The sequence below is a fragment of the Lontra canadensis genome, unplaced genomic scaffold (assembly GCF_010015895.1).
Source record: "Lontra canadensis isolate GAN:19392208 unplaced genomic scaffold, GSC_riverotter_1.0 scaffold107, whole genome shotgun sequence".
NCBI lineage: Eukaryota > Metazoa > Chordata > Mammalia > Carnivora > Mustelidae > Lontra > Lontra canadensis.
This window is the reverse complement of record NW_022631101.1, coordinates 1,071,235-1,092,743: the sequence shown is the minus strand read 5'-3', so window position 1 is coordinate 1,092,743 and position 21,509 is coordinate 1,071,235. Positions and strand designations below refer to the sequence as shown.

The 21,509-nt window shown below is 53.2% G+C and overlaps 1 protein-coding gene across 1 annotated transcript; it reads right to left on the bottom strand.

Annotated features, from left to right (window-relative positions):
• Positions 1 to 4,819: 4,819 nt before the first annotated feature.
• CBLC (Cbl proto-oncogene C) lies at positions 4,820 to 19,843 on the bottom strand. Its single transcript, XM_032839223.1, is given in 12 exon segments — positions 4,820 to 4,880; positions 6,635 to 6,743; positions 6,746 to 6,779; positions 7,473 to 7,541; positions 8,088 to 8,246; positions 9,721 to 9,852; positions 10,551 to 10,638; positions 13,422 to 13,559; positions 14,971 to 15,092; positions 15,334 to 15,490; positions 15,757 to 15,903; positions 19,454 to 19,843. Coding segments are annotated over 12 exon segments (1,569 nt in total). The 5' UTR covers positions 19,807 to 19,843.
• Between the last annotated feature and the right edge of the window lie 1,666 nt (positions 19,844 to 21,509).

Genomic DNA, 21,509 nt, shown 5'->3' with positions numbered 1-21,509 from the left:
TAGGCTCCCCTAACCCAGTCCTGCACATTCTGGGTCATACTGTATGTGGATTAATCTCTCCCCCCCACTGGACCGCGGGTCCATGGGGGCAGGGCTGGAGCTCTCTCTGTCGATCACGGCTGTGTCCCCTGCATAAGGCCTGACATGGAGCAGGTGCTCAGGGAAAAGTTGCAGGGCTCAGGAGTCAGGAGCATGCAGGCTTCCTGGATCATCATGGGACACATGGTACAGACTCACTCATGGACAAATACAATTCCAAGTGTTCCCGGGGACAAGTTCACACACTGCAACCCCAGACACCCACTCCCCAGTTCCTCTGGCTCCTGCTTGTACACCTACTTGCTTGGGCTGGACTCTGGTAGGCACCCTCTCCGCAGACACTCCCACTTCCACCTTCCTCAATCCAAACAGCCAAGGTTCTGGGCGAAGGGGAAGGACTGTATGGAGTGTGCATGAAGGAAGGCATAAATACTAGCCACCGTCCCTCGAAGACTTGCAGAAACTAGTACTGTAACGTCATCTGCCCTTGTCCCTACAATTTATTCCCACAAAACAGCCAGAGGGATCCCGTTAAAGTGTGAATCAACCCACATCACTCTTCTGCTCAGAGTCCTTCCAGGGCACCTCTCAGGAAAAGCTAAAATCTACTCCATGGCTCATAAGGTCCTCGATCTGGTCCTCATTACCTCCCTGACTCCAACTTTCTCTTCTCCTTTGCCAGCTCTGTTCTTGCCACATCGGTCTCTTTGCTTCCTTGCTGTTCTGCAAAGTCAGGCATGCTCTGGGTTCTGGCCTCAGGACCTTTGCACTTCCTCTTCCCTCTGCTTAGACATTCTTCCCCACACAGCTTCCTCCTTTACTTGCTTCAACTCTCTTTTCCAACATCACCTCATCAGTTTCCCTTGCCCATCTTATCTAAAATAACGATTCCTGCTTTCCCAGCCATTTCTATTTTCCTTTCCCTACTACGTTTCTCCTCTACAACACTTACCAGTGTCACACATTTATTTTTCATTGTTTGTCTTCTGCTGAATATACCACTGTATATCCAGCGCCTAGTATCATCCTTGATATAAGCAGCAGAGTCAAGATCTGTGCAATAAATGAATTTCCCAATCCCATTCTTCCTGTCTCATGTGTATACACTTACACATTTTAATTAACAAGACTTAATTTCCTCTGTGGCTGCCCTGCCTATTGGAGGTTTCCTTTTCCATGGTTTGTTACCTTCAGTCAACAGTTGTCCGGAAGCAGATGATCTTCCTCCTGATGTATATTTCAGAAGGGCAAGAGTAGCCCAATGCTGGTGTCATGCCCCTCATTTCACCTTAACACGTAGGCATTTATTCTCCATCATCACAAGAAGGGTGAGTCTAGGGATGGCTGGGTGGCTCAGTTGGTTAAGTGTCTTGCCTTCAGTTCTGGTCATGATCCCAGGGTCCTGGGTTCAAATCCCACATTGAGTTCCTTGCTCAGTGGGGAGCCTGCTTCTCCCTCTGCCTGCCTCTCCCTGCTTGTGCTCGCTCTCTCTCTCTCTCTGACAAATAAATAAAATATTTTTTTGAAGATTTTATTTATTTATTTGACAGAGAGAGACACAGTGAGAGAGGGAACACAAGCAGAGGGAGTGGGAGAAGCAGGCTTCCCCCACGGAGCAGGGAGCCCCTAGCGCGGCTCGATCTCAGGACCCTGGGATCATGACCAGAGCCGAAGTCAGACACCAACGACCAAGCCACCCAGGCGTCCCAATAAATAAAATTAAAAAAAAAGAAGGGTGAGTTGAGTACAAGAAGATATGTTGAGAAAGAGACCACATTCATGTAACTCTAATTACAGGATGTTGTTATAACTGTTCTATTTTATTATTGTTAATCTCTTACTCTACCTAACTTGTAAATTAAACTTTAACATAGGTATATACAGATATCCAAGTATTAAGCCCGTAGTCAAAAAATACAGTATACCTAGGATTGGTTACTGTCTGAGGTTTTAGGCATCTGAGAGGGGTCTCGGAACCTTCCCTGTGCGGATAAGGGGGACTACTGTACCTTTATCTCGTTACTTTACAGTGTATGATGGTTGACTTTACAATGAGTTCACAGCTTGTGGAATACGGGATCATGACACATTTGGTGGGAAATGGTGATTCTGCGGTCATTCCAGATTTGCATCGGGAAACTGTAACTATTGAAAGCCCCTGTTGTCTTTTGGAGGGGGGAGGGCAGTGCGATTGCATTGAGTTGGACAACAGTTTACTGTACACAGCAAAAGTTTAGATAAGAACTTTTTTTTTTTAGTTTTCTCTTTATTTATTTTTAAGTAACATCCACACCCAGTGTGGGGCTCGAACTCACGGTTGCTAGGTCAAGAGTCACATGTTCTTCCGACGGAGCCAGCCAGGCGCCCCTAACTCCTGCTGTACTTGGAATCAGGAACTAATAATGCCTAAGATTCAGGGACTGGTTGGTCTACGCCCTTGTGGAGCTGGGACACGTTATTTTCCAAAGATGCCTGCAACGATATTTCTCGTTCCATATGCTCCTTTTTTTTTTTTAAGATTTTATTTATTCATTTAATGAGGGGTTCCATCCCAGGACCCTGGGATCATGACCTGAGCCAAAGGCAGACGCTTAACGACTGAGCCACCCAGGCGCCCCTCCATATGCTCTTCTAACAATCTGATCTCGACACGCCCCAGGAAAGGGGGACCCTATGTCCCTTCCTCTTTTGTATCTATGCCATGCCATGGCTCTGAGTCTTCATAGAGAGAACGTGGCAGAAGTGATGTTATAGGACTCCCAAGATTAGGTAGAAAAGGCCACGCGGGGGCGCCTGGGGGGCTCAGGCGGTTCAGCAACTGCCTTCAGCTCAGTCATGATCCCAGGGTCCTGAGATCGAGTCCCACACTGGGCTCCTTGCTCAGCAGGGAGTCTGCTTCTCCGTCTGCCTGCTGCTCCCCCTGCTTGTGCTCTCAATCTCTGGCAAATAAACCAATAAAATCTTGAAAAAAAAGAAAAGGCCATGCAGCTTCTGCCTGGGTTACCAGGAGACTCTCCACTAAGCCGTCAGCCACCCTACAAGCAGTCAGGCTGCCTTAGTCAGCCATGCTGCGGGGAACCCCAAGCTAGCTAGCGTGGTGGCCACATGGAGAGGTCTGACCGCAGAGAGCCCTCTGTCCAGCCCCCCAGAGGCCCTGGCCCAGAACACCACCTGACTGTACCCTGAGCCAGTCCCACCCACCTGAGCCCATCCCCAGATCCCGGCCCACAGTCTCCACGACGCTGGCGTCACCACTAAGTGCTGGCAACCGTGGGTGAGAAGAGCAGCCTCAGCCTGATGCTGGGGCGGCAGAGGCAACAAGGTGGCCGGTTGCTGTCCAGGGCTCATCGGGCCAACACTGTATTCTCATCGGACCAGTTCCATGGTGTGATGGGGGCAGGGCTACAGCAGGAGCCCGCTGCCAGTGGATCCCTTCCCTTTCTCGGCTTACTTTCCCCTCCTGGATCTCTAATCGCTCCCGGGAATCTGTGAGAGATCGCACGTCCTCTCAGTGAATTCTCTTTCTGCCCCAGCGGTGGCTTCTGCTGCTTGGGACAAATCTACGGTGGGGGCTTCCATGCTCCCTTGACACTAGGAAATCTTTTCCTCTTCTTTTCAGTCTCAGCTCAGATGCCTTCTCCTAGAGGTCCTCCCTGACCTCCCAGGCTGGCCCAGCTGTCCACTCTGGGCTCCTGTGGCACCCTCCCTCCCCATTTCTCCCCCACCCACCCCTCCAACCCTGCCCACTCTGGTGTCATCACAGCCTGTCTCCCACCGGACTGGGAGCCACCAGGGGGCAGTGATTACTGCTATATGCACCTGGGGCTGGGCACGGGGCTGGGCTCTGGGGGTGCGGACTGGTTTAAGCTGAAGTGAAGGGAAGCTTGGGTCCCTCCAAGATTAGTGATGAGGTGGGGAGACACTTCCTTAGTTTGATTTGGACTGGAAATCACTGGAATCCTTCTCCCAGAGTGGAATGGAGAGAAAAGAGGAATAAGAACACTGGGGCAAGATCAGGTACACTACTCTTAAAGAAATGTGGGGTCTTTTTGACTAGGGACTTCGTACTTGGATATCTAGATCTGGTTCCAGAAAATTCGTTTGCATTAGTGGGGAAAGAGGGATGGCTGCCTGATTCTCTGAAAACTTGGGATTCTGGACTCTTGGGACTGAGGGAGGAGGCTGGGAGCCTAGACTCCTGGATCCAGAAGAGCTGGGTCCCCCACTCACCCCTCTAGACCCCTGGGTTAATGGGGGGCAGAGATCAGGCCTCAGGGACCCCCATTCCCAAGGTCAAGCTGCCCCCTGGTGACTGCTGAACTTTCTCCACACATCTGAGGACAACCAGGTTTGGCAGTTTATTATTCACAAACCCCTTCTAGCCCCAGGACTCCCTTTAGCAGTACATTTGGGGCCCTGCGAGGCAGAAGGAGAGGTGGGTTAGATGTATCACAGCCCGGTTGGGGGAAAGGCAGGGCCAGACCCAGGGAGGGAACCTGGCTGGGGCTGGGGTGGAGCAGACTCACCGGCCCCCATGCCTGGGCAGGGAATCATGGGCCCCCCAGGCGCAGCCGGAGGGATGACTTTTCCCTTAGGAGTTTCTGCAGTGGAGAGAGTTTGAAGAAGGGCTGTCGATTTCCTAGGACCAGTGTTTCCCTTCTGCTCCCCCTATCCTGTCTTCCCGCACACCCAGGTGTCTTGGACCCCAGCTGCCTCTCCACTTACCCTGGAGCTTCCTCCCTGGCCTGAGGGTTGGAGGCGATTTTCCATGGAGCTAACGTCACAGTCTTAATTCTTGGAAAGGAAAGAGGGCCCTGAAATGTGGGGAGGGCCAGAGGTGCCTGGAAAGAGGAGATTAAGAAATGTCACAGCTGAGCTACAACTGTCTTTCATTTCACAGGTCCAGACAGTGATAACACTTTGGTGGCTGGGGGGAGGAGCGGGGAGGGACAGTACAACAGAATTGTCCCTGGTCCATGTTGTTTTTTTCCCTAGCACTTCTGGCTTAAGTAGGAAGTTTTGTTTGTCCACCCATCTACGCATTCCTCCATCCATCCATCCACCCGTCCACCCACCCATCTTTCTATCCATCCAACCATCTTTCCATCATCCATCCATCCATCCATCCATCCATCTCAAAAATATTCTCAGAATCTACAGGGTGTCTGGCACTATTCTAGGTTCTGAAGAGAGAGCTATGAACCAGGCACACAAATCTCTGTCCTCATGAAACTGATGATCTACTGAGCACGAGGCTTACCATGAATAATGAGCTCACAGATAAGGAAAATATCCAGAGAGTGAGTAATCAGTGCACGATACCATGAGTAATCAGTGCACGGACAAGGAAACATCCAGAGAGTGTTAGATGTCCTTCAAGGAACTGAAACGGCATGGGGAGAGTGGGGGGTGACTAGATGTAAGAGAGGCCATGGAAGACCTCGGGGAAGAGGGCGGGGAATTACACAGAAGGCTGAGAGTGAGAAAGATGTGGTCAGAGGTCCTGCGATGGGTGGTGGGCTTGCAGGCCTTTAGAAGAACAGCAGGAGTCCACTGCTGCTGAAGAGGAGTTGGGGGGATGGTAAGAGGTCAGAGAGGTGGGCAGGGGTCGGATCCCTCAGGCCTTGTGGGCTGCAGAGAGCATGTTGGCTTTTTCCGGGAGCCCTGGGGAGCAGCGGGCAGGGGCTTCTTAGAGGACAGGGAGGGATGTGAATCCAGGTTCCAAACACCCAGTCTTGCTCATTTCCTCAGACCCTGGGGGACCCATGCCAGGCTTATTGCTATTCTCCACGGAGACAGTGAGGATGGGAGAGGTCCCCAGGGGCCAGCAAGGTGCCGGGGTCCCACAGAATGACGGGCTTGCTGCCTAGAGAGGGGTTTCTCAGGTGGAGAACAACAGTGTGGGAGTGGCCTACGCAGACCCCCAGGACATGGACACAGCCCCTTTTGCCCCATGCCCACAGCAGCCCAACCCCCGCCCCCACACGGCCAGGGCTGGCATGGCGCCCATTTCACAGACAGGAGCATAGAGGCCCACTGGGGTGGAGGACAGAGTCTGCAGCCCAGAGCCAGGGGCCTGGGGGCCAGTCCCAACTCTCTCATCTTGAGCTGGTGACCTCCACATCGGGCTCTGCGTAAGAGGGATCGTAACAGTACCTACCTCGCTGGGTTGTCAGGACAATTAAATCAATAGGTCAAGGGCAGTGCCAGGCATAGAGCAAGTTCTGCACACGTTAACCGTTCTCATTCTGGCGGTCACTTTGCTGGGCAGCGGTGCCCCCCCGCCCCCGCCCCCCAGGACCACCTCTCTCTTGCTGCGTGTTTTGAAGAACGAAGAAGTAGGAGTTGACTGGGATTTGAATTGGGCAGGTTTGGGGAGCAGAGGAAAGGGCATGCCAGTGGAGGGCCCAGCCGAGGCAACGGTGCATCCCTGTGGCCCCCCTCGGCCCGCCATTTGGGCTGTGTCCCCCTCATTGTCCTCAGGGAGCCTGCTGAGTGCCTCCTAATGTTTCCATTTGCTTTTGGCTGCAGGTCTGGATCTGTTTTTAGCTTCCCTGGCTGGTGTCACCGCCACCCCCCCTTCCTGCTGGCTCACTTGTTTGCTGCGGTCGAATCGTGTTCCCGGACTTCCTGAGCTGTTTGTTTGAAGACAGCCCTGTATTGATTGAATCTTGCGTGTGCTCGGCCTGAGACACTAACAGAGACGGCCCCTCCCCAGCAGGCCAGGGGCTCGGAAAATCCTGGGGTAGGAAGTACGGGGTGGGGGAGAGAAAGAAGGCTGGGGCTTGCTTAGAAAATAAGCAGCTGATTTGAGGGTTCTCTAAGTGCCCCCCAAACACCAGATTTTCTTGTATCTGGCTGTGAGGTTTGGGCGCGTGCGATCACCTCTCTGAGCCTTCTTCCTCTGGAAAGTGAAGAGGGGAACAGTTTTGACTCCATGGGCTGCTGGGGACACCCAGTTCAAGGAATCCATTCAAAGTCTCCTCACTGAATACCCGGTGTGTGTCAGGTACTATTCTAGACTCTGGAGACATACCAGAGAAGGCAGAGGCCTAAAGACTGTCCTCTGGCAGGTGGTGAAAAGAACTATGGAAATCATCAGCACAGGGGCTTGGGGGGTTCTTATTATCAGTAAAATAAGGTAGTCAGGGAAGGCCTCCCTGAGGAGGAGATGAGAAAGCAGGCCTGGGGAAAGGAGGTCTAGGCAGAAGGAACAGCTGGTGCAAAGGCCCTGGGGTAAGACATGCCTGGGATGCTGGACGGAGAGCCAGGAAGCCAGTGAGGGATAACTAAGGGCGAGAACAAGAGGGTGTAGAGGATCGTCCAGCACCTTGTCAGTGGGCGCAAAGATGAGTGCTGGGCCTGGGGCCCCTGAGAGACCCCAGGGCTGAGTAAGACCTGAGCTGCCCACCTCAGACCAGTGCCTGACTCACCACTTTCAGCCGGCCTTTAGCAGGAGACACACTCAGCTGAGGGGGCTGTGGGGGTGCTGAGGAAACCACCTAGGAGAGACAGAGGGTAAGGAGGGGACTGAAAGCTGCCATTGTCTGCCCCCCTATGTGTCCTTCTGCTCAGAGTCCCAGCATTCAGGCACTCTTCTGGCTTTGGAGATAGAATGGAGAAGGCAAAGTCCTAACCCTTAGGAGAGTTACAGCTGGAGAAAGAGCCCTGGATTCTTGGGGGAAGCAAAGGTCCAGCTTCTAGGACCCCAGAATCCTGTCACCAGCTGCCTCCCCCTTCAGATCCAGGAGTCCAGACCCCCAGTCCCCTCCTCAGACCCAGGAGGGAGGCCTTCAGTCTCCTCCCCCGACAGATCCAGGAGTCCAGTCCCCTCCTCCCTCAGACTCAGGCGTCTAGGCCCCCAGCCTCCTCCCTCAGACCCAGGAGCCTAAGGCCCCCAGCCCCCTCCTCCCTCAGGAGTCCAGACCCCAAGCCCCCTTATCCCTCAGACCTAGAAGTGAGGCCCCCAGCGCTGCCCCCCTCAGACCCAGGAGTCCAAGCCCCCAGCACCTTCTCCCTCAGACCCAGGAGTCCCTGGCCCTGCTCACCTGTCCCAGCTCCTCCTCCCCATCTTCCTGGTCACTGCTATCTCTCAGGTGCTCAGCAGTGGCCCTGGCTTCCGCTGGCCTCACTTGGAATTGGATACTCACGGCCTCTTGGCCCTTGATCTCTCTGCGGCAGAAGGGGCAGGTCTGGCTGTCCGAGTGCTAGGGGTAGGGTGGGAAGGGACCGGGTCAGGTTCTCCCTGTCCTCCACCGTGTCCCTTGGGATCACAAGGGCCTACCTCCCCAACAGTGATGTGCTGAGGAAAGATGGAGGGAGATGGAGAGAGAGGGAGAGGAGTCAGGAGGAGAGGAGCTGGGGGGAAATGTAGGGGGGGGGAAGGGGGTTGGGAGCAGAGTGTGAGGTCAGGAGGGGGGCACAAGTGGGGAGCCCCGTGGAGCCAGGGTGTTGCAGGGTGGGGGGCTTAGCTGTCCACAGCGATGCTGTTGCCTAGAAATGCCCAAGGTGCTTGCCGGGGCCCCTGTGAACTGTGGTGAGCCCCACAGAGACATCTGCCTCGCAGCTACCACTGGGGCCAGTGCTGCGGTTCTTATGATCCCAGGATACACCTCGGTGACAGCCACCAGTGAGCTCCGAAGAACCAGATGATGACTCACAGGTCCTGGGGGTTACGTGGCAGGACCGGGGCCCCACGGCGAGGTCCCGGGTGTAGAGACAGGGAAGGTGCACGCACCTGGGGCTCTGCCTTTATTAGGGGATAGGTGGGGTGTCTAGGGATTCATGGTTCACTCTTTGTTGGTGAATTTGAGGCATTAGAACGTGGGAAGGACGAAGAGGGTCTTCCGGGGTCAGCCATCTGACTGGTTCCCCTGGGCTTTCTAAACGGGGGACTTCATGAGCTGGGTGGCCTGGTTCCTTATCGGATTTTGCCAGCAGCTGCATCCTACAGCTGGCAATATGTGTATCCAAGATGAAAGTCTTTGGAACGCATGCCTCAGCCATCAAATACTTGTCCAACACCTCCATTACCATCAAAAACCCAGGGCGCCTGGGTGGCTCAGTTGGTTAAGCAACTGCCTTCAGCTCAGGTCATGATCCCGGAGTCCTGGGATTGAGTCCCGCGTATGGGGAGTCTGCTTCTCCCTTTGACCTTCTCCCCTCTCATGCTCTCTCTCTCTCTCAAATAAAGAAAATCTTAAAAAAAAAAAAAAATTAATGTCAGGTCCTATACTACCTAGGGGTCAAGAGCCCTGGCTTCCCAGGGGGCCTTTGCAGAGGGTTTTGTGGGCTTGGATCCTCACTATAGCCCTTGGGAGGTTGGCTACTGTTAGCCCCGTTCTCCAGGGGTGGAGCCTAAGGCTCAGAGAGGGGAAGCCACTGGCCCCAGATCGCCCAGCCAAGGAATAGGGAACAAGGAGCCCTTTCCATGGATAATAACGCAGCTGGAGAAGGAGGAGTGGAGGTGAGAGACACAGAGCAAGATGGAGACAGAGGCACAGAGAGAGCTGGGCTCCTGCTCATCACTCCTGAGGGACCCTGAGCACATCTCTGCTCTCCCTGGGCCTCAGTTTCCCCATCTGATCCATAAGCATTGCCCTATGTGGGTGATCCTCTAGGAGGGACTTGTGCCGTAAAGTGGGGGGAGAATGGGCAGGACAGCAGGGCGGTCAGACCCACCTGCCAGGCGGCCAGACAGCGGCTACAGAGCAGGTGCCCACAGGGCTCGATTTTCACATCCTTGTCACTCTCCGCACAGATCTTACAGAGCTCGAACGTGGAGTCCATGGCCCAGTAGAGCTGCAGCTGCTCCTAGCAGGCGAGAAGATGGGGAGGATGACAAGGGGCCTGTCAGCCATGGGGATCCAAATCAGGCCACAGGAAGAAAGCCCCAAACTTTTGTGCCAGCTCTGAGCCCTCCAAAGTTCAAGGTTGTGTATCCAGGAGCCTCCTCCTTATACCTTGTTGTGGGCCTCTGTCTCCAGGGTGGTCTACACTCAGGGTTGCCAGATTTAGCAACTAAAAATATAGCATGCCCTGTTAAAGCTGATTTCTGGATAAATGAAGTGGAATTTTTTCAGGTCTAAGTATATCCCAGATAGTGTGTGGGATATACTTATACCAAAAGGTTTCACTTGGCATTTCTCTCTCACCCATGGGGTGGCTGTGAAGACTAAAAGCTATACAGGGGCTGTCATCGGGGGAAGCTCAAGTGCATCAGCCATTCCAATAACCTCAGCAGTATCATTTCCTGGTTTAATTCCCGCAAAAACCCCTGGGGAGGAGGCAGGAGGAGCCGTAGTTTCCAGAGAAGGAACAGAGGCAGAGAGAGGGGCCAAGTGATTTAACCCAGCTCACATGGCCACCGCACCAGCACACATACCCAAGGCCTCTGGGATTCTAGGCCTGACTCTGTGGGAGAGAATTCAGGAATCAAGGCACAGTGTGGGGGTAAGGGGTGGGGCAGGAAGCAGGGGTGGGGCAGTGGGAGGCAGAGGGCGTGACCTCACCTCTGACACACGGATGTAGGGATGGGGTTTCGTCTGGTAGAGCTCAGTCAGGTCTGGGTTGTGGTTCTTCCCGTCTGGGTAGAGGTAGCTGGGCGAAGGGAAGAGGGGGTACTGAGGGACATCTAACATTCCCCACCCAAAGAAGCAAGGGCTCCCCGGACTCTGCCACAGGCTCATGGCCCCTGGAAGAGCATCTCTCCCAAACCCATCATTGGTCTAGGGATCTCTTCCCTTCCCTCTCCTCCCATTGGGACTTTCCAGGGCAAGTGGTATCTCCTCGGATCCCAGGGCAGGGCCGTATCCCCTCAGAGCCCCCCCAAAAAGGCACATTAGACCTAAGTGTCCCAAGGTCTGGAAACACAAATCAGGTCAACAGGAACCAGGAAACTGAGAAACCAGGAAACCCCAGTCTTCACCCTCCCAGAGAGCCCCCGTCCTTGAGTGTTCAGCTCCAAATATAGGAGCGTCTTAGGTCATGCATTGCTAGAGCAACCAGATCCTAGTCTTGGATGAGCAAATCAGAAGGACCCTTCTACACTGTCTACACTCCTCACTTCACATATAGTTATGGAAGTTCACTGCAGGAAAGGTAACAGCTCAAGGCCACACAGCAGGGCCTGGAGGGCCGTGGGCAAGGTCTGAGAACTGGGCTGTGCACCCTCTGGGTCACAACTGTACCCTACAGCGGCGCCACGGGTCCCCTGAGCCTGATGGGTCTGCCTGGCCAGCCAGGTAGAGCAGAACAGGTAGAGCTCTCCCACAAACACGCTGTGTCCTGCGCTAGGCAGCTCTACCTCCCTGCACTCAGTTTTCCTTTCTGTAAAATGGACATAATCATGCCCGGGGAGGGGGGGCGGGGCAAAGATTGGTGGCGGCCATAAAACGCTTCCTCCACACCTAAACACATCCAAAGAGAGAACTGCTATGATCAGCTTTAGGCCCCACAAGCCACCTCACTGTATGGTAGAAAGTGCTTGGAGTCTCTTCGCCTCTCTCCTTGATCTGTCCATCTTTATAATGGGTAGTGGGGTCTGTGTGCTGGGCAGCATGGGGCAGAGGAACGGGTTAAGCCAGATTGATGATGTTCATATTCATTTCATTTCTAGAATCTCTTTTCTCCAATGAAGTCTGACCTGGAACTCAAGACACTGTGGTGGGTGAAGGTCCATATCTGAGCTCGGCCTCAAATCCCAGCCCATGAGCTCAGTAGCTGTGGGACCCCGGCAAGTGGCTCTGTCTCTCTGTGCCTCAGTTTTTCTTGCTTGTCAAGTCGGGATATACTAGTATAACCAACAGAGCCTCATTATTCTTGGATTCCGTTTCTGCAGATGTGTCTCCCTGCTAACATCTGTCACCCCCAAATCCATAGTCATGGTACTCTTATGGTCACTCACCAACTGCACATCATGGCAAAACCCTGAGTCACCTGATGCGTTTCCGGCTGAGGCTGGAGAAGGGGACACTCGGCCTTTTCATTTCAGTTCCTCACGCTATAAACGAGCATCCTTATCAGTGCATTTAGTGCCATGTTTTTTTTTTTTTTGCATTATTATGCATTTTGTTGGTGATTTCGCTGTTTTAAATGTCCCCGAGACAGTGCTTGAGTGCTGTCCAGCGTCCCTAAGCACAAGGCTGGGCTGTGCCTTATAATAAGGGAATATACACGTGTCGGATGAGATTTATTTAGACTTGACTTCACTGTCAAAACACGGACTACACATTAAATAAGGTGTCTTTAGGCAGAAAAACACATAAAGGTTGCTACTGGTTACCAATAAGGTAGCAACTGGTTGATAAAAATGTGACCAGATGGGACGCCTGGCTGGTGCAGTCCGTAGAGCTTGGGGCTCTAGATCTCGGGGTCATGATTTCAAGCCCCACACTGGGAGTGCAGCCTACTTAAAATTAAAAATAATATATGAGACCAGAATCTTGCGGGAAACTACACCTGTATTTGCCCCATAAGCCATGGCTCAGTGTTCTATAAATCAGTGTTCGTGGGGACTTTACAGAACTACCATTAACAACAACAAGAGAACGAACCGCATATCCATCTGTCTCATATCGTATCATTTAGGTACGCCTGGTAAGAAAGCTCTGGCTAAAGGTTCAGGGAGAGACTCAGGAAGCCTACTACCTTTTTCCACTCCCCTCTGACCGAGGGCAGCTTCTGAAAAAGGAGCTGGGGGGCAGCCAAGGCTGGAGGTTGAAAACACCTGCCCAGTTCTTTCTCCTTTAATGGTCTAGATTCTAGAACAGGATATGGGTATCTAGAAGCCAAAGATTTTCAGCAGAATTCCCAGGAACAGAGCCAGTGGGGTCGGCTCCCACACACTCCTTGCAGCCACTTGCTAGTGCCCATGGCAGCTTTCTGTGAACCAGAAAAGGTGCCCTGGGGGCGCCTGGGTGGCTCAGCTGGTTAGGTTTCAGACTCTTGATTTCAGCTCAGGTCATGACCTCAGGATTTTGAGATCAAGGCCTGGGTCGGGCTCCAGGTTTAGTGTAGCGCCTGCTTGAAACTCTCTCTCTCTTCCTCTGCCCCTCCTCCTGCTTGCATGTGCCTGTAGCACTCTAGCTTGCTCTCTCTCTCTCTCTGCTTCTAAAACAAATAAAATCTTAGAAAAGAAAAGAAAAGAGAAAAGAAAAGAAAAGAAAAGAAAAGAAAAGAAAAGAAAAGAAAAGAAAAGAAAAGAAAAATAGCTCCCCTTTCTCAAGACCCTCGTCTGCCGCCTACTGGAATAACGTAGTATTGCAGACGTACAATGTCTGCCCTGCGACCTGGGCCCTGAGGGATCTTGGCGGTACTCAACACAAGCTACTTTTCCGAGCACATTCTGCTGACACCCTCCCCCTGCCAGGATGGCGACTCACAAGCCTTCTTTTTGTCCATCCAGGAGTGCTTGGAACAGGGGTTTGTTGAGAGGGATGGTCTGCAGGATGCTGCCATCTGAACTCACGTATCCAATGGCCCATTGACCCAGGCGAGTGCAGCTGGGCCGGAAGATGTAACTGGAGGAAGAGGTTGGTAGGATCGGGTGAGGGAGTGGTCACTGCTGTCCCACTGGGGACTTCCCAGCTGCCCATTCTGTTGGAGATCCAGGTGTCTAAGTCTTTGTCCTTTATAATCTAGCTTCCCACTTTTTCATCAACGAGCATTAAAATTCTTGTCCTCCACTATAGGGAATTACCTGCTGCTTTACCTGCTTGTCTCTTCCTCCTCCTTCACTGGGGCTCAGACAAGGTTGTTTTTATCTTGGCCAATCAGTGCCTTTTTTAGGACCCCTGACCATAGTAACCACTGAGATTTTTTTTTGCTAGAAGTATCAGGAGCAAGTTACCCTATTCCTACAGAGGTTTCTAAGTTGGTAGAGTGTACAGCTGGGGCTTCTAGAAACCTTTTGCCACCATAAGGAGAGACCATGTCTGAGAATGAAGCAAACACAGAGAGAAGTAGACACAGGGAAGATACTGATTCCTGACAACAGCATTTGAGCACCTAGATCCAGCTGTGCCTGAAACCCCACACCTGGTCTTTTCAATCACGAGAATTTATCCATCCCTTTTCCTTTCCCTTTAAACCAGCATGAAGTTTAACCGGGAGAGTGCTAACATACTTGGCATTACTGGAGTCAGCCTTGCAAGACTCGTGAATGTGACCTCCTATTCCCTCAACATCCAGGTGTTCCAGGTAGCCCAGTCCCTCAATCCTTAGCCCTCTGGGAGGACCCAACGGTTCAAGTTTCCTGGCTTGAAATCTTCTAAGGACTCAGGTGTTTGGATCTCAGTCTCCTACTCCAGCAAGTGTGTGTGTGTGTGTGGGGGGATCATATAAAAAAAATTTTTTTAAGATTTTATTTATTTACTTGACAGAGATCACAAGTAGGCAGAGAGGCAGGCAGAGAGAGAGAGAGGGGGAAGCAGGCTTCCCGCCGAGCAGAGAGTCCAACATGGGGCCAGATCCCAGGACCCTGGGATCATGACCTGAGCCGAAGGCAGAGGCTTTAACCCACTGAGCCACCCAGGCGCCCCTTAAAAATTTTTTTTGACAGACGGTACAATGTGAGCTCTGACTCATCAGAAATGGATATTATCCTGGGGCAGGGTCTTCAGCCCCCAAGCCCCAGTATTGTTCCTTTAGCTGCTGGATTGTGAGAAGTTGTATTGTGAGAGTGTCAGAAGAATGCACGTCGAAATGTGGTGCATGTTGAGCACTGCCCAAGATCATTAGGCTCCTGGGAGGTCCCAGGAGATGAGGCACTCAGCATCTTACCTCTCAGTGCTTGGCAGTCTGGGGTCCCAGGTTCTTCAACCCTTCAGTTCTTACTCCCCAAAGGCTGGCTGGGCTCCCCAACACCCCAGCCCAGGATCCAGACCCTGGAGCCCCCAGCAGCCTCCTCCTCCTGAGGCCCAGCCCTTTTACCTGCCTGGCTTGTCTCTGCAGGTCTGCAGACGCTCTTGGACCTCATCATATGTGAGGAAGGCCATGTAGCCCGGGTGGTTGACTGCCAGGAGCTGCCAGTTCCTGAGGAGTGTTGGCCACGGCTGGAGCAGGGAGGCATGTGGGTCAGGGAGGGACCGAGGAAGCTGCCCACCTCTCATGCCTCCCGGAGTCTCGGTCACCCTGCTTTCACCTGGGGCGGGCCTCAGGAATCTGATACAGAAGACCCCAGATCCTCCCTTTCCCAGGAACCACAGGTCTGGGATCCCAGCCCCTCTTCCCTCACCAACCTCTCCTTCCCCCAGGACCCAAGAGTCTGGGCTTCCAGCCTTGGCCTTTGCTGACCTGGAAGAGCCTGGTGAAGATGTCAAACTCGAAGATGGACACGTGGCCACTGCAGGTGAGGTTAATGGTGGAGCGCAAGGCCAGGGCCGTGGAGCCTGATTCCACTGGGTGGCAGGTGCACAAGAGTGACTCAAACTCAGCCCAGGGCAGCACACACCTGGATGGAGGGCGTGGGGTATGCAGCGGAGGAACCTGGATGGGAAGGCCTCTGAGGAGGAGGTGGCTGGGGGCCTGGACTGCTGGGTCTGAGGGAGGAGGCGGGTGGGGGCCTAGACTGCTGGGTCTGAGGGAGTAGGTGGCTGGGGGCTGGACTCCTGGGTCTGAGGGAAGAGGCAGCTGGGGGCGAGGACTCCTGGGTCCCCTAGAGCAGGGACAGGATGAGGCGCTGGAACTAAGGGGCCCCGGGGACAGGTGCTAACTCACCGGGCTCCACAGTGCTCCCTCCAGAAGGTATGGGCCTGCGTCTTGGTGGGCTGGTAGGTGTGCCCACAGTACTCTCCCTTGGGGAAGAGTGCACCCAGTTCCGCGTGCATGTAACTGAAGATGAGGGCCAGCTTGGCCAGCTGTCGCCTGTGGGGATGGGCTCTGAGGGCCTGGACTGGACTCTGGGCCTCCCACCGACACCTGCACCCACTGTGGGGAAGACCCACAGGCACCAGGCCCCCAGACTCTAACCAAAAAGTTGATTCCAAGATGGCCTATGGCAGTGCCGACACCTCCCATCTGAGAACCTCTGTTTCCTTACCCATGAAGGAAAGGGACGCACTGCCCAGGATCCCAGTCATCCTCCAGCAAACAGACCCCAGCCTCCACCTGCTGCCCCCCAGGGGTGCCTTGTCAGAAGTGGAGCCCATGAGAGCCAAGGGCATTGGGAGCAGTCTGAGAGCAGGTTGTGCTGGGATCCTTCTTGGTTTTAGCAGCCCTGGGGGGTGGACCCCTGTGCCTTCTCCTGCCAGTGGCCCCCCTGGGGTATGGGTCAGGATGGGGGTGCAGAAAAGGATAGCTCTGACATTTAGCTGCAGCATTTGGGGGAGGTTCCTTTATTCCCCCTTATGTCAGTTTCCCCAACTGTGAAATGGGTATAAGTGCAGCCCCTGTCTCAGAGGGGCAGCAGAGAATGCCCAGAGTACCTGACGTGCGGCCGGCACTCAGTGCACATTCATTTTTTACTATTGGCTTTATTATTATTTTTTTTTTTTAAAGATTTTATTTAGGGGTGCCTGGGTGGCTCAGTTGGTTAAGCATCTTCCTTCAGCTCAGGTCATGATCCCAGAGTCCTAGGATTGAGTCCCATGAGTGGGGCTCCCTGCTCAGCGGGGAGCCTGCTTCTCCCTCTTCTCCCTGCCTGTGCTCTATCTCAGTCTCTTTCTTTCAAATAAATAAAATAAATAATCTTTTTTTCTTTTTTAAAAAGAGGGGTCTCTCCTCTTTAATAAAAAAAATTAAAGATTTTATTTATTTATTTCAGAGAGAGAGTGAGCATGAGAGAAAGACAGAGAGAAAGCACATGAGCAGGGGCAGAGGGAGAGGGAGAGGGAGAAGCAGGCTCCCCGCTGAGCAAGGAGCCAATGCAGGGCTCGATCTCAGGACCTTGGGATCATGACCTAAGCTGAAGACAGATGCTTAACTGACTGAGCCACCCAGGTGCCCCAGATTTTGGAAAAAGAAAATGTGAACTATCTTATTAATTATTGCTTTATACTGGTTACAAGTTGAGATAATATTTTGGATAGTGTGAGTTGAGTAAAGGGAATGTTATCAAAACTCAATGCACCTGTTAAAAAAAATCTTTCTTGGGGCCTCCGGCTGGTTCAATTGGTAGAGCAGGTGACTCCTGATCTTGGGGGTGTGAGTTTGAGCCCCATGTTGGGTGTAGAGATTTTTTTTTTTTTGAAAGATTTTATTTATTTATTTGACAGAGATCACAAGTAGGCAGAGTCAGGCAGAGAGAGAGAGAGAGAGAGAGAGAGAGGAGAAAGCAGGCTCCCTACAGATCAGAGAGCCGGATGTGGGGCTCGATCCCAGGACTCTGGGATCATGACCTGAGCCGAAGGCAGAAGCTTTAACCGACTGAGCCACCCAGGCGCCCCGGTTGTAGAGATTATTTAAAAATAAAATCTTAAAAAAACATCTTTCTGTAATATGTCTACTGGAAAATAAAAGATTACGTATGTGGGTTGCATTAGATTTTTAGTGGGGAGTGGTGTTCTAGAATCTTCTTCAGAGAGTTGCTAGAACCCTAGTAACTAGAACACTCAACTCAGACACTCGCTAAGCCCCTATGCTTCCTAGTTTCTAGAACAGTGATTCTCAGTGGAGTTATACCACCTTTCTAAGGAGCTTTGAGAAATTTACTTGACATAGCCATTACGGTAGGGAGGCTAAATTGTTGGGAACAGTCCCCTGTAGCAAAATTTGCCCACATCTCACTCCACTTTCGAATGTCCCATCAGGCATCCATGAAAGTGGAGAGTCTATTTTAAATGATCTAAACCTAAAACCCAATTCCATTTTACAAAAGCATTTTCTGCACATCTTAAATTTTTACTTTATTTTTACAGAAATTCGACGATCCTCTATAGGGAAGGGAGACTGGTTCAGTGACACAGGGATTCTCCCTAGAGGTGCCAATGTCTGACTAGCCCATTCTGCTTCCCAGAATAATTATAATCGTGTCCTGGCATTTTTTTTTAAAAGATTTTATTTATTTATTTGACAGAGATCACAGGTAGGCAGAGAGGCAGGCAGAGAGAGAGAGGGAAGCAGGAAGCAGAGAGCCCGATGGGGGGCTTGATCCCAGGACCCTGGGATCATGACCCGAGCTGAAGGCAGAGGCTTAACCCACTGAGCCACCCAGGGGCCCCATGTCCTGGCATTTTCATTTGAAACACAGATAACGTTACTATGAAGGGCATTCTTTTTTTTTTTTTTTTTAATCATCCCTTATAATACAGTTTGGGTATTATAGTGACTTTTTTTTTAAAGATTTATTTATTTATTTGATGGAGAGAGATCACAAGTAGGCAGAGAGGCAGGCAGCGAGAGAGAGGAGGAAGCAGGCTCCCCACGGAACAGAGATCCCGATGCGGGACTCGATCCCAGGACCCTGGGATCATGACCTGAGCCGAAGGCAGAGGCTTTAACCCACTGAGCCACCCAGGCAGCCCTTGGGTATTATAGTGATTTTTTTAAAAAATTATGCATAGTTTAACTTATGCACTTTAAAAAAAAAGATTTTATTTATTTATTTTACAGAGAGAGAGAAAGAGGGAACACAAGCAGGGGGCATGAGAGAGGGAGAAGCTGTCTCCCTGCCAAGCAGGGAGCCCGATGCAGGGCTCGATCCCAGGACCCGGGGATCATGACCTGAGCTGAAGGCAGACACTTAACCAGCTGAGCCACCTAGGTGCCCCTAACCTATGCATTTCATTTCAGGATGAATTTGAGGAGACAAATGTATTTGCCTGACGGGGTTGAGAGCCGCTGGTCCGGACCTTGTTTTGAGCTGGGCTCTAGAGCCCAGACCTCACCTGCTCCTGTCAGTCAGCAGCCCCTTCCCCAGAGTTCAGAAGAGGCAGGGGGAGCTACAGATAAGCCCTGGGTCCTGAGCTAGGTGTTCCTCAGGAACCAAGACCGGGGGGCCCTGTGTGTCCCCCTAGGCAGGGGCAGTGATGGAAATGTCAGTCCATCCCTCCTCATGCAAGAAGCTCCCTGGGGACCCCACATTCCCAGGATGTGTGTCTAGGCCTCTGGGAGAGTGGGGCAATGTGAAGCGGGATGCTGGATGGCCAAGAAAGAGGGGAAATGGGGAACTGAGGGCATAGGTGTCCAAAGAAAGAAAAAACTGGGTTGTTTGGTTTTACAGGTTTTCAGGGAGCGGGGCTTGGGACTTGGACCCCTGAGTCTGAGGGAGGAGGGGGTTGGGGGCTTGGATCCCTGGTCTGAAGGAGGAGGGCCTAGGAGTCTGGACCTCTGGGTCTGAGGGAGGAGGGGGTTGGGGGACTCCTGGGTTTGAGGGAGGAGAAGGCTGGGGGCCTGGACGCCTGGGTCTGACGGAGAAGGGGGCTGGGGGCCCGGACTCCTGATCCCATGTCTTCTCTGGGGCCAGGGCGGCTCTCACCTGAGTCTGGAGCCCTCCCGGAAGAGCTCGTCGTTGGCAGTCCTCTCACCCCGGGGTGGCAGCAGTGCCGCCACCTGCCTGCTCTTGGCCTCCAGGTTGTGAAGGTAGACGATGAGAAAGTCCCTCGCACCACCGGGACCCTCGGGGCCGCCTCCGCCGGCCGGCCGCCGGGCGTGGGCCACCTGGCGCAGCAGCTGCACGATGCGGGGCAGCAGGTCTCGCAGCGAGGGGGGGCTGGAGGCAAGCCGGGGGTCCCCGCACTGCTCTTCCAGGCGCTGCAGCTGCCTCACAGCCCGGCCGAGAGCGCGGGCCTCTCCCGACCGCCACCCCCAGGGGGCTGCCGCGGCAGCCATGGGCCCCCGGGTTCCGGGGAAGGTAGGCCGGCGGCCGACAAAGGTGCGGCCCCGCCCAGAGTGGGGGCGGGACCCGGAGCCAAAGGTGGGGGGGGCGGGCCCCGGAGAAGCGGGGAGGGGACACAGGTGCCCGTTTCTCTGGAGGAGGCGGAGTCTGGGGGAATCTGGCACTTGAGTTCCTAGAGATGGGGTTCGAATGTCTGATCCCCTAAAGAGAGCTGGATGGGGTGGCTGAGGTGGGTGGACATGGGAGGAGACTTCAATGGGTGGGAATTGTAGGTAGGACGCCTGGGACCCTTCTGAGACCGACTGGAGCCTGGGTCCCAAGGGTTGCAGTGGAGGAGTGGCTGGGGGAGACCTGAGGCTTTGGGGGCTGGGGGTAGGGCTGGGAGCTTAGCTATCCAAACCCTGCGGGGAGGTGGGGCTGGGACGGAGCACTCCTGGGGCTTTCGGACCCAGGTTTGGATCGTTGGCTGGGGCGTAGGATTAAAGATCAGAGAGCTGAACTTTTTAGGAGTAAGGGTCGGGGAGATAGTGCGATCCCTTTGTCCCGGACAAGGAAAGCATAGAATGACCAGCCTCCTTGGTCCCCTAGTAGCAGGGGTTGGGTGTCTGAGGGAGCAGGAGCTTGGCATCATAATTCCTGAGTACCCACGTGAGGGGCCTGAGGGAAATCAGGCCAGAGTTGAGACTCCCAGATTTCCAGAGGAGGTGGGTCCCTCAGGAGATGAGGCGGGAAGATGGGGTTCAAGAATGCGGGGGTCAAGGCGAGTCTGGTAGGCTCCGGGCTGGAGGAGCCCCAACCTGCGCAATCCGTAGCATCAGCCCAACTCCGGCTGTGCGCTAGGCAGCCACCTGGGGGCGCTGTGGGCCGGGCCGTCCCTGTGTCCCAGGCGTCCCTTTGAGGTGTAGGAAGCTGAAAGGGGTTTAGCTGAGCTCTCATCCTAAACTCCTTTCCCCACTCAGTCCTCATTCCGTCTTAGACCACGAGAAATCTTTTTTTTTTAAAGATTTTATTTATGTATTAAAGAGAGAGCGCGCCAGCACAAGCAGGGGAAGCAGCAGGCAGAGGGAGAAGCAGGCGCCCCACTGAGCAAGGAGCCCGATGCGGGACTCGATCCCAGGACGCTGGGATCTGAACCGGAGCTGAAGGCAGACCCACCCAGGTGTCTATTTAGAGCTCGAGAACTCTTCACTTACAGGGTCCTCAATGTTGCATCTCAAACCCAGCGAAAATCGGGTCTTTGCCGTCTGGATGGCTGGGTCTGTCTTCCAGCTCTTGGCATTTCTGCCCTCTCTGAGCCTGTTTCCTCTTCCAGAAATAAGATGACAACCCACCGGCCTGGTAAAAAGTCAGATTTTTGACTATGCTAAGTGTTGATGACGAGCTGATGGGAGTGTAAACGAACAAATAAGTTGGAAAGTAATTTGGTGGCATCCATCAGACCTTGGACAGAGCGCAGCCATTATTGGCTACAGCCTCCTGAGCTCCAGCTCCTAAACACGTTTGCTCAGATCAGGTCATGATATACACCTGAAACAGTTTCACGGGGTAATCCGTACCCTGACTACGTGCACGTGTTACAATAGCTTCTGTTCTATTTGATTCCATTTCATTAAAGGGAAAATCATGTTTCCAACCCACTAAATTGATTTCACAACCCACTAATGGATCTTGTTGGGCAGTTTGAAAATTACTGCCC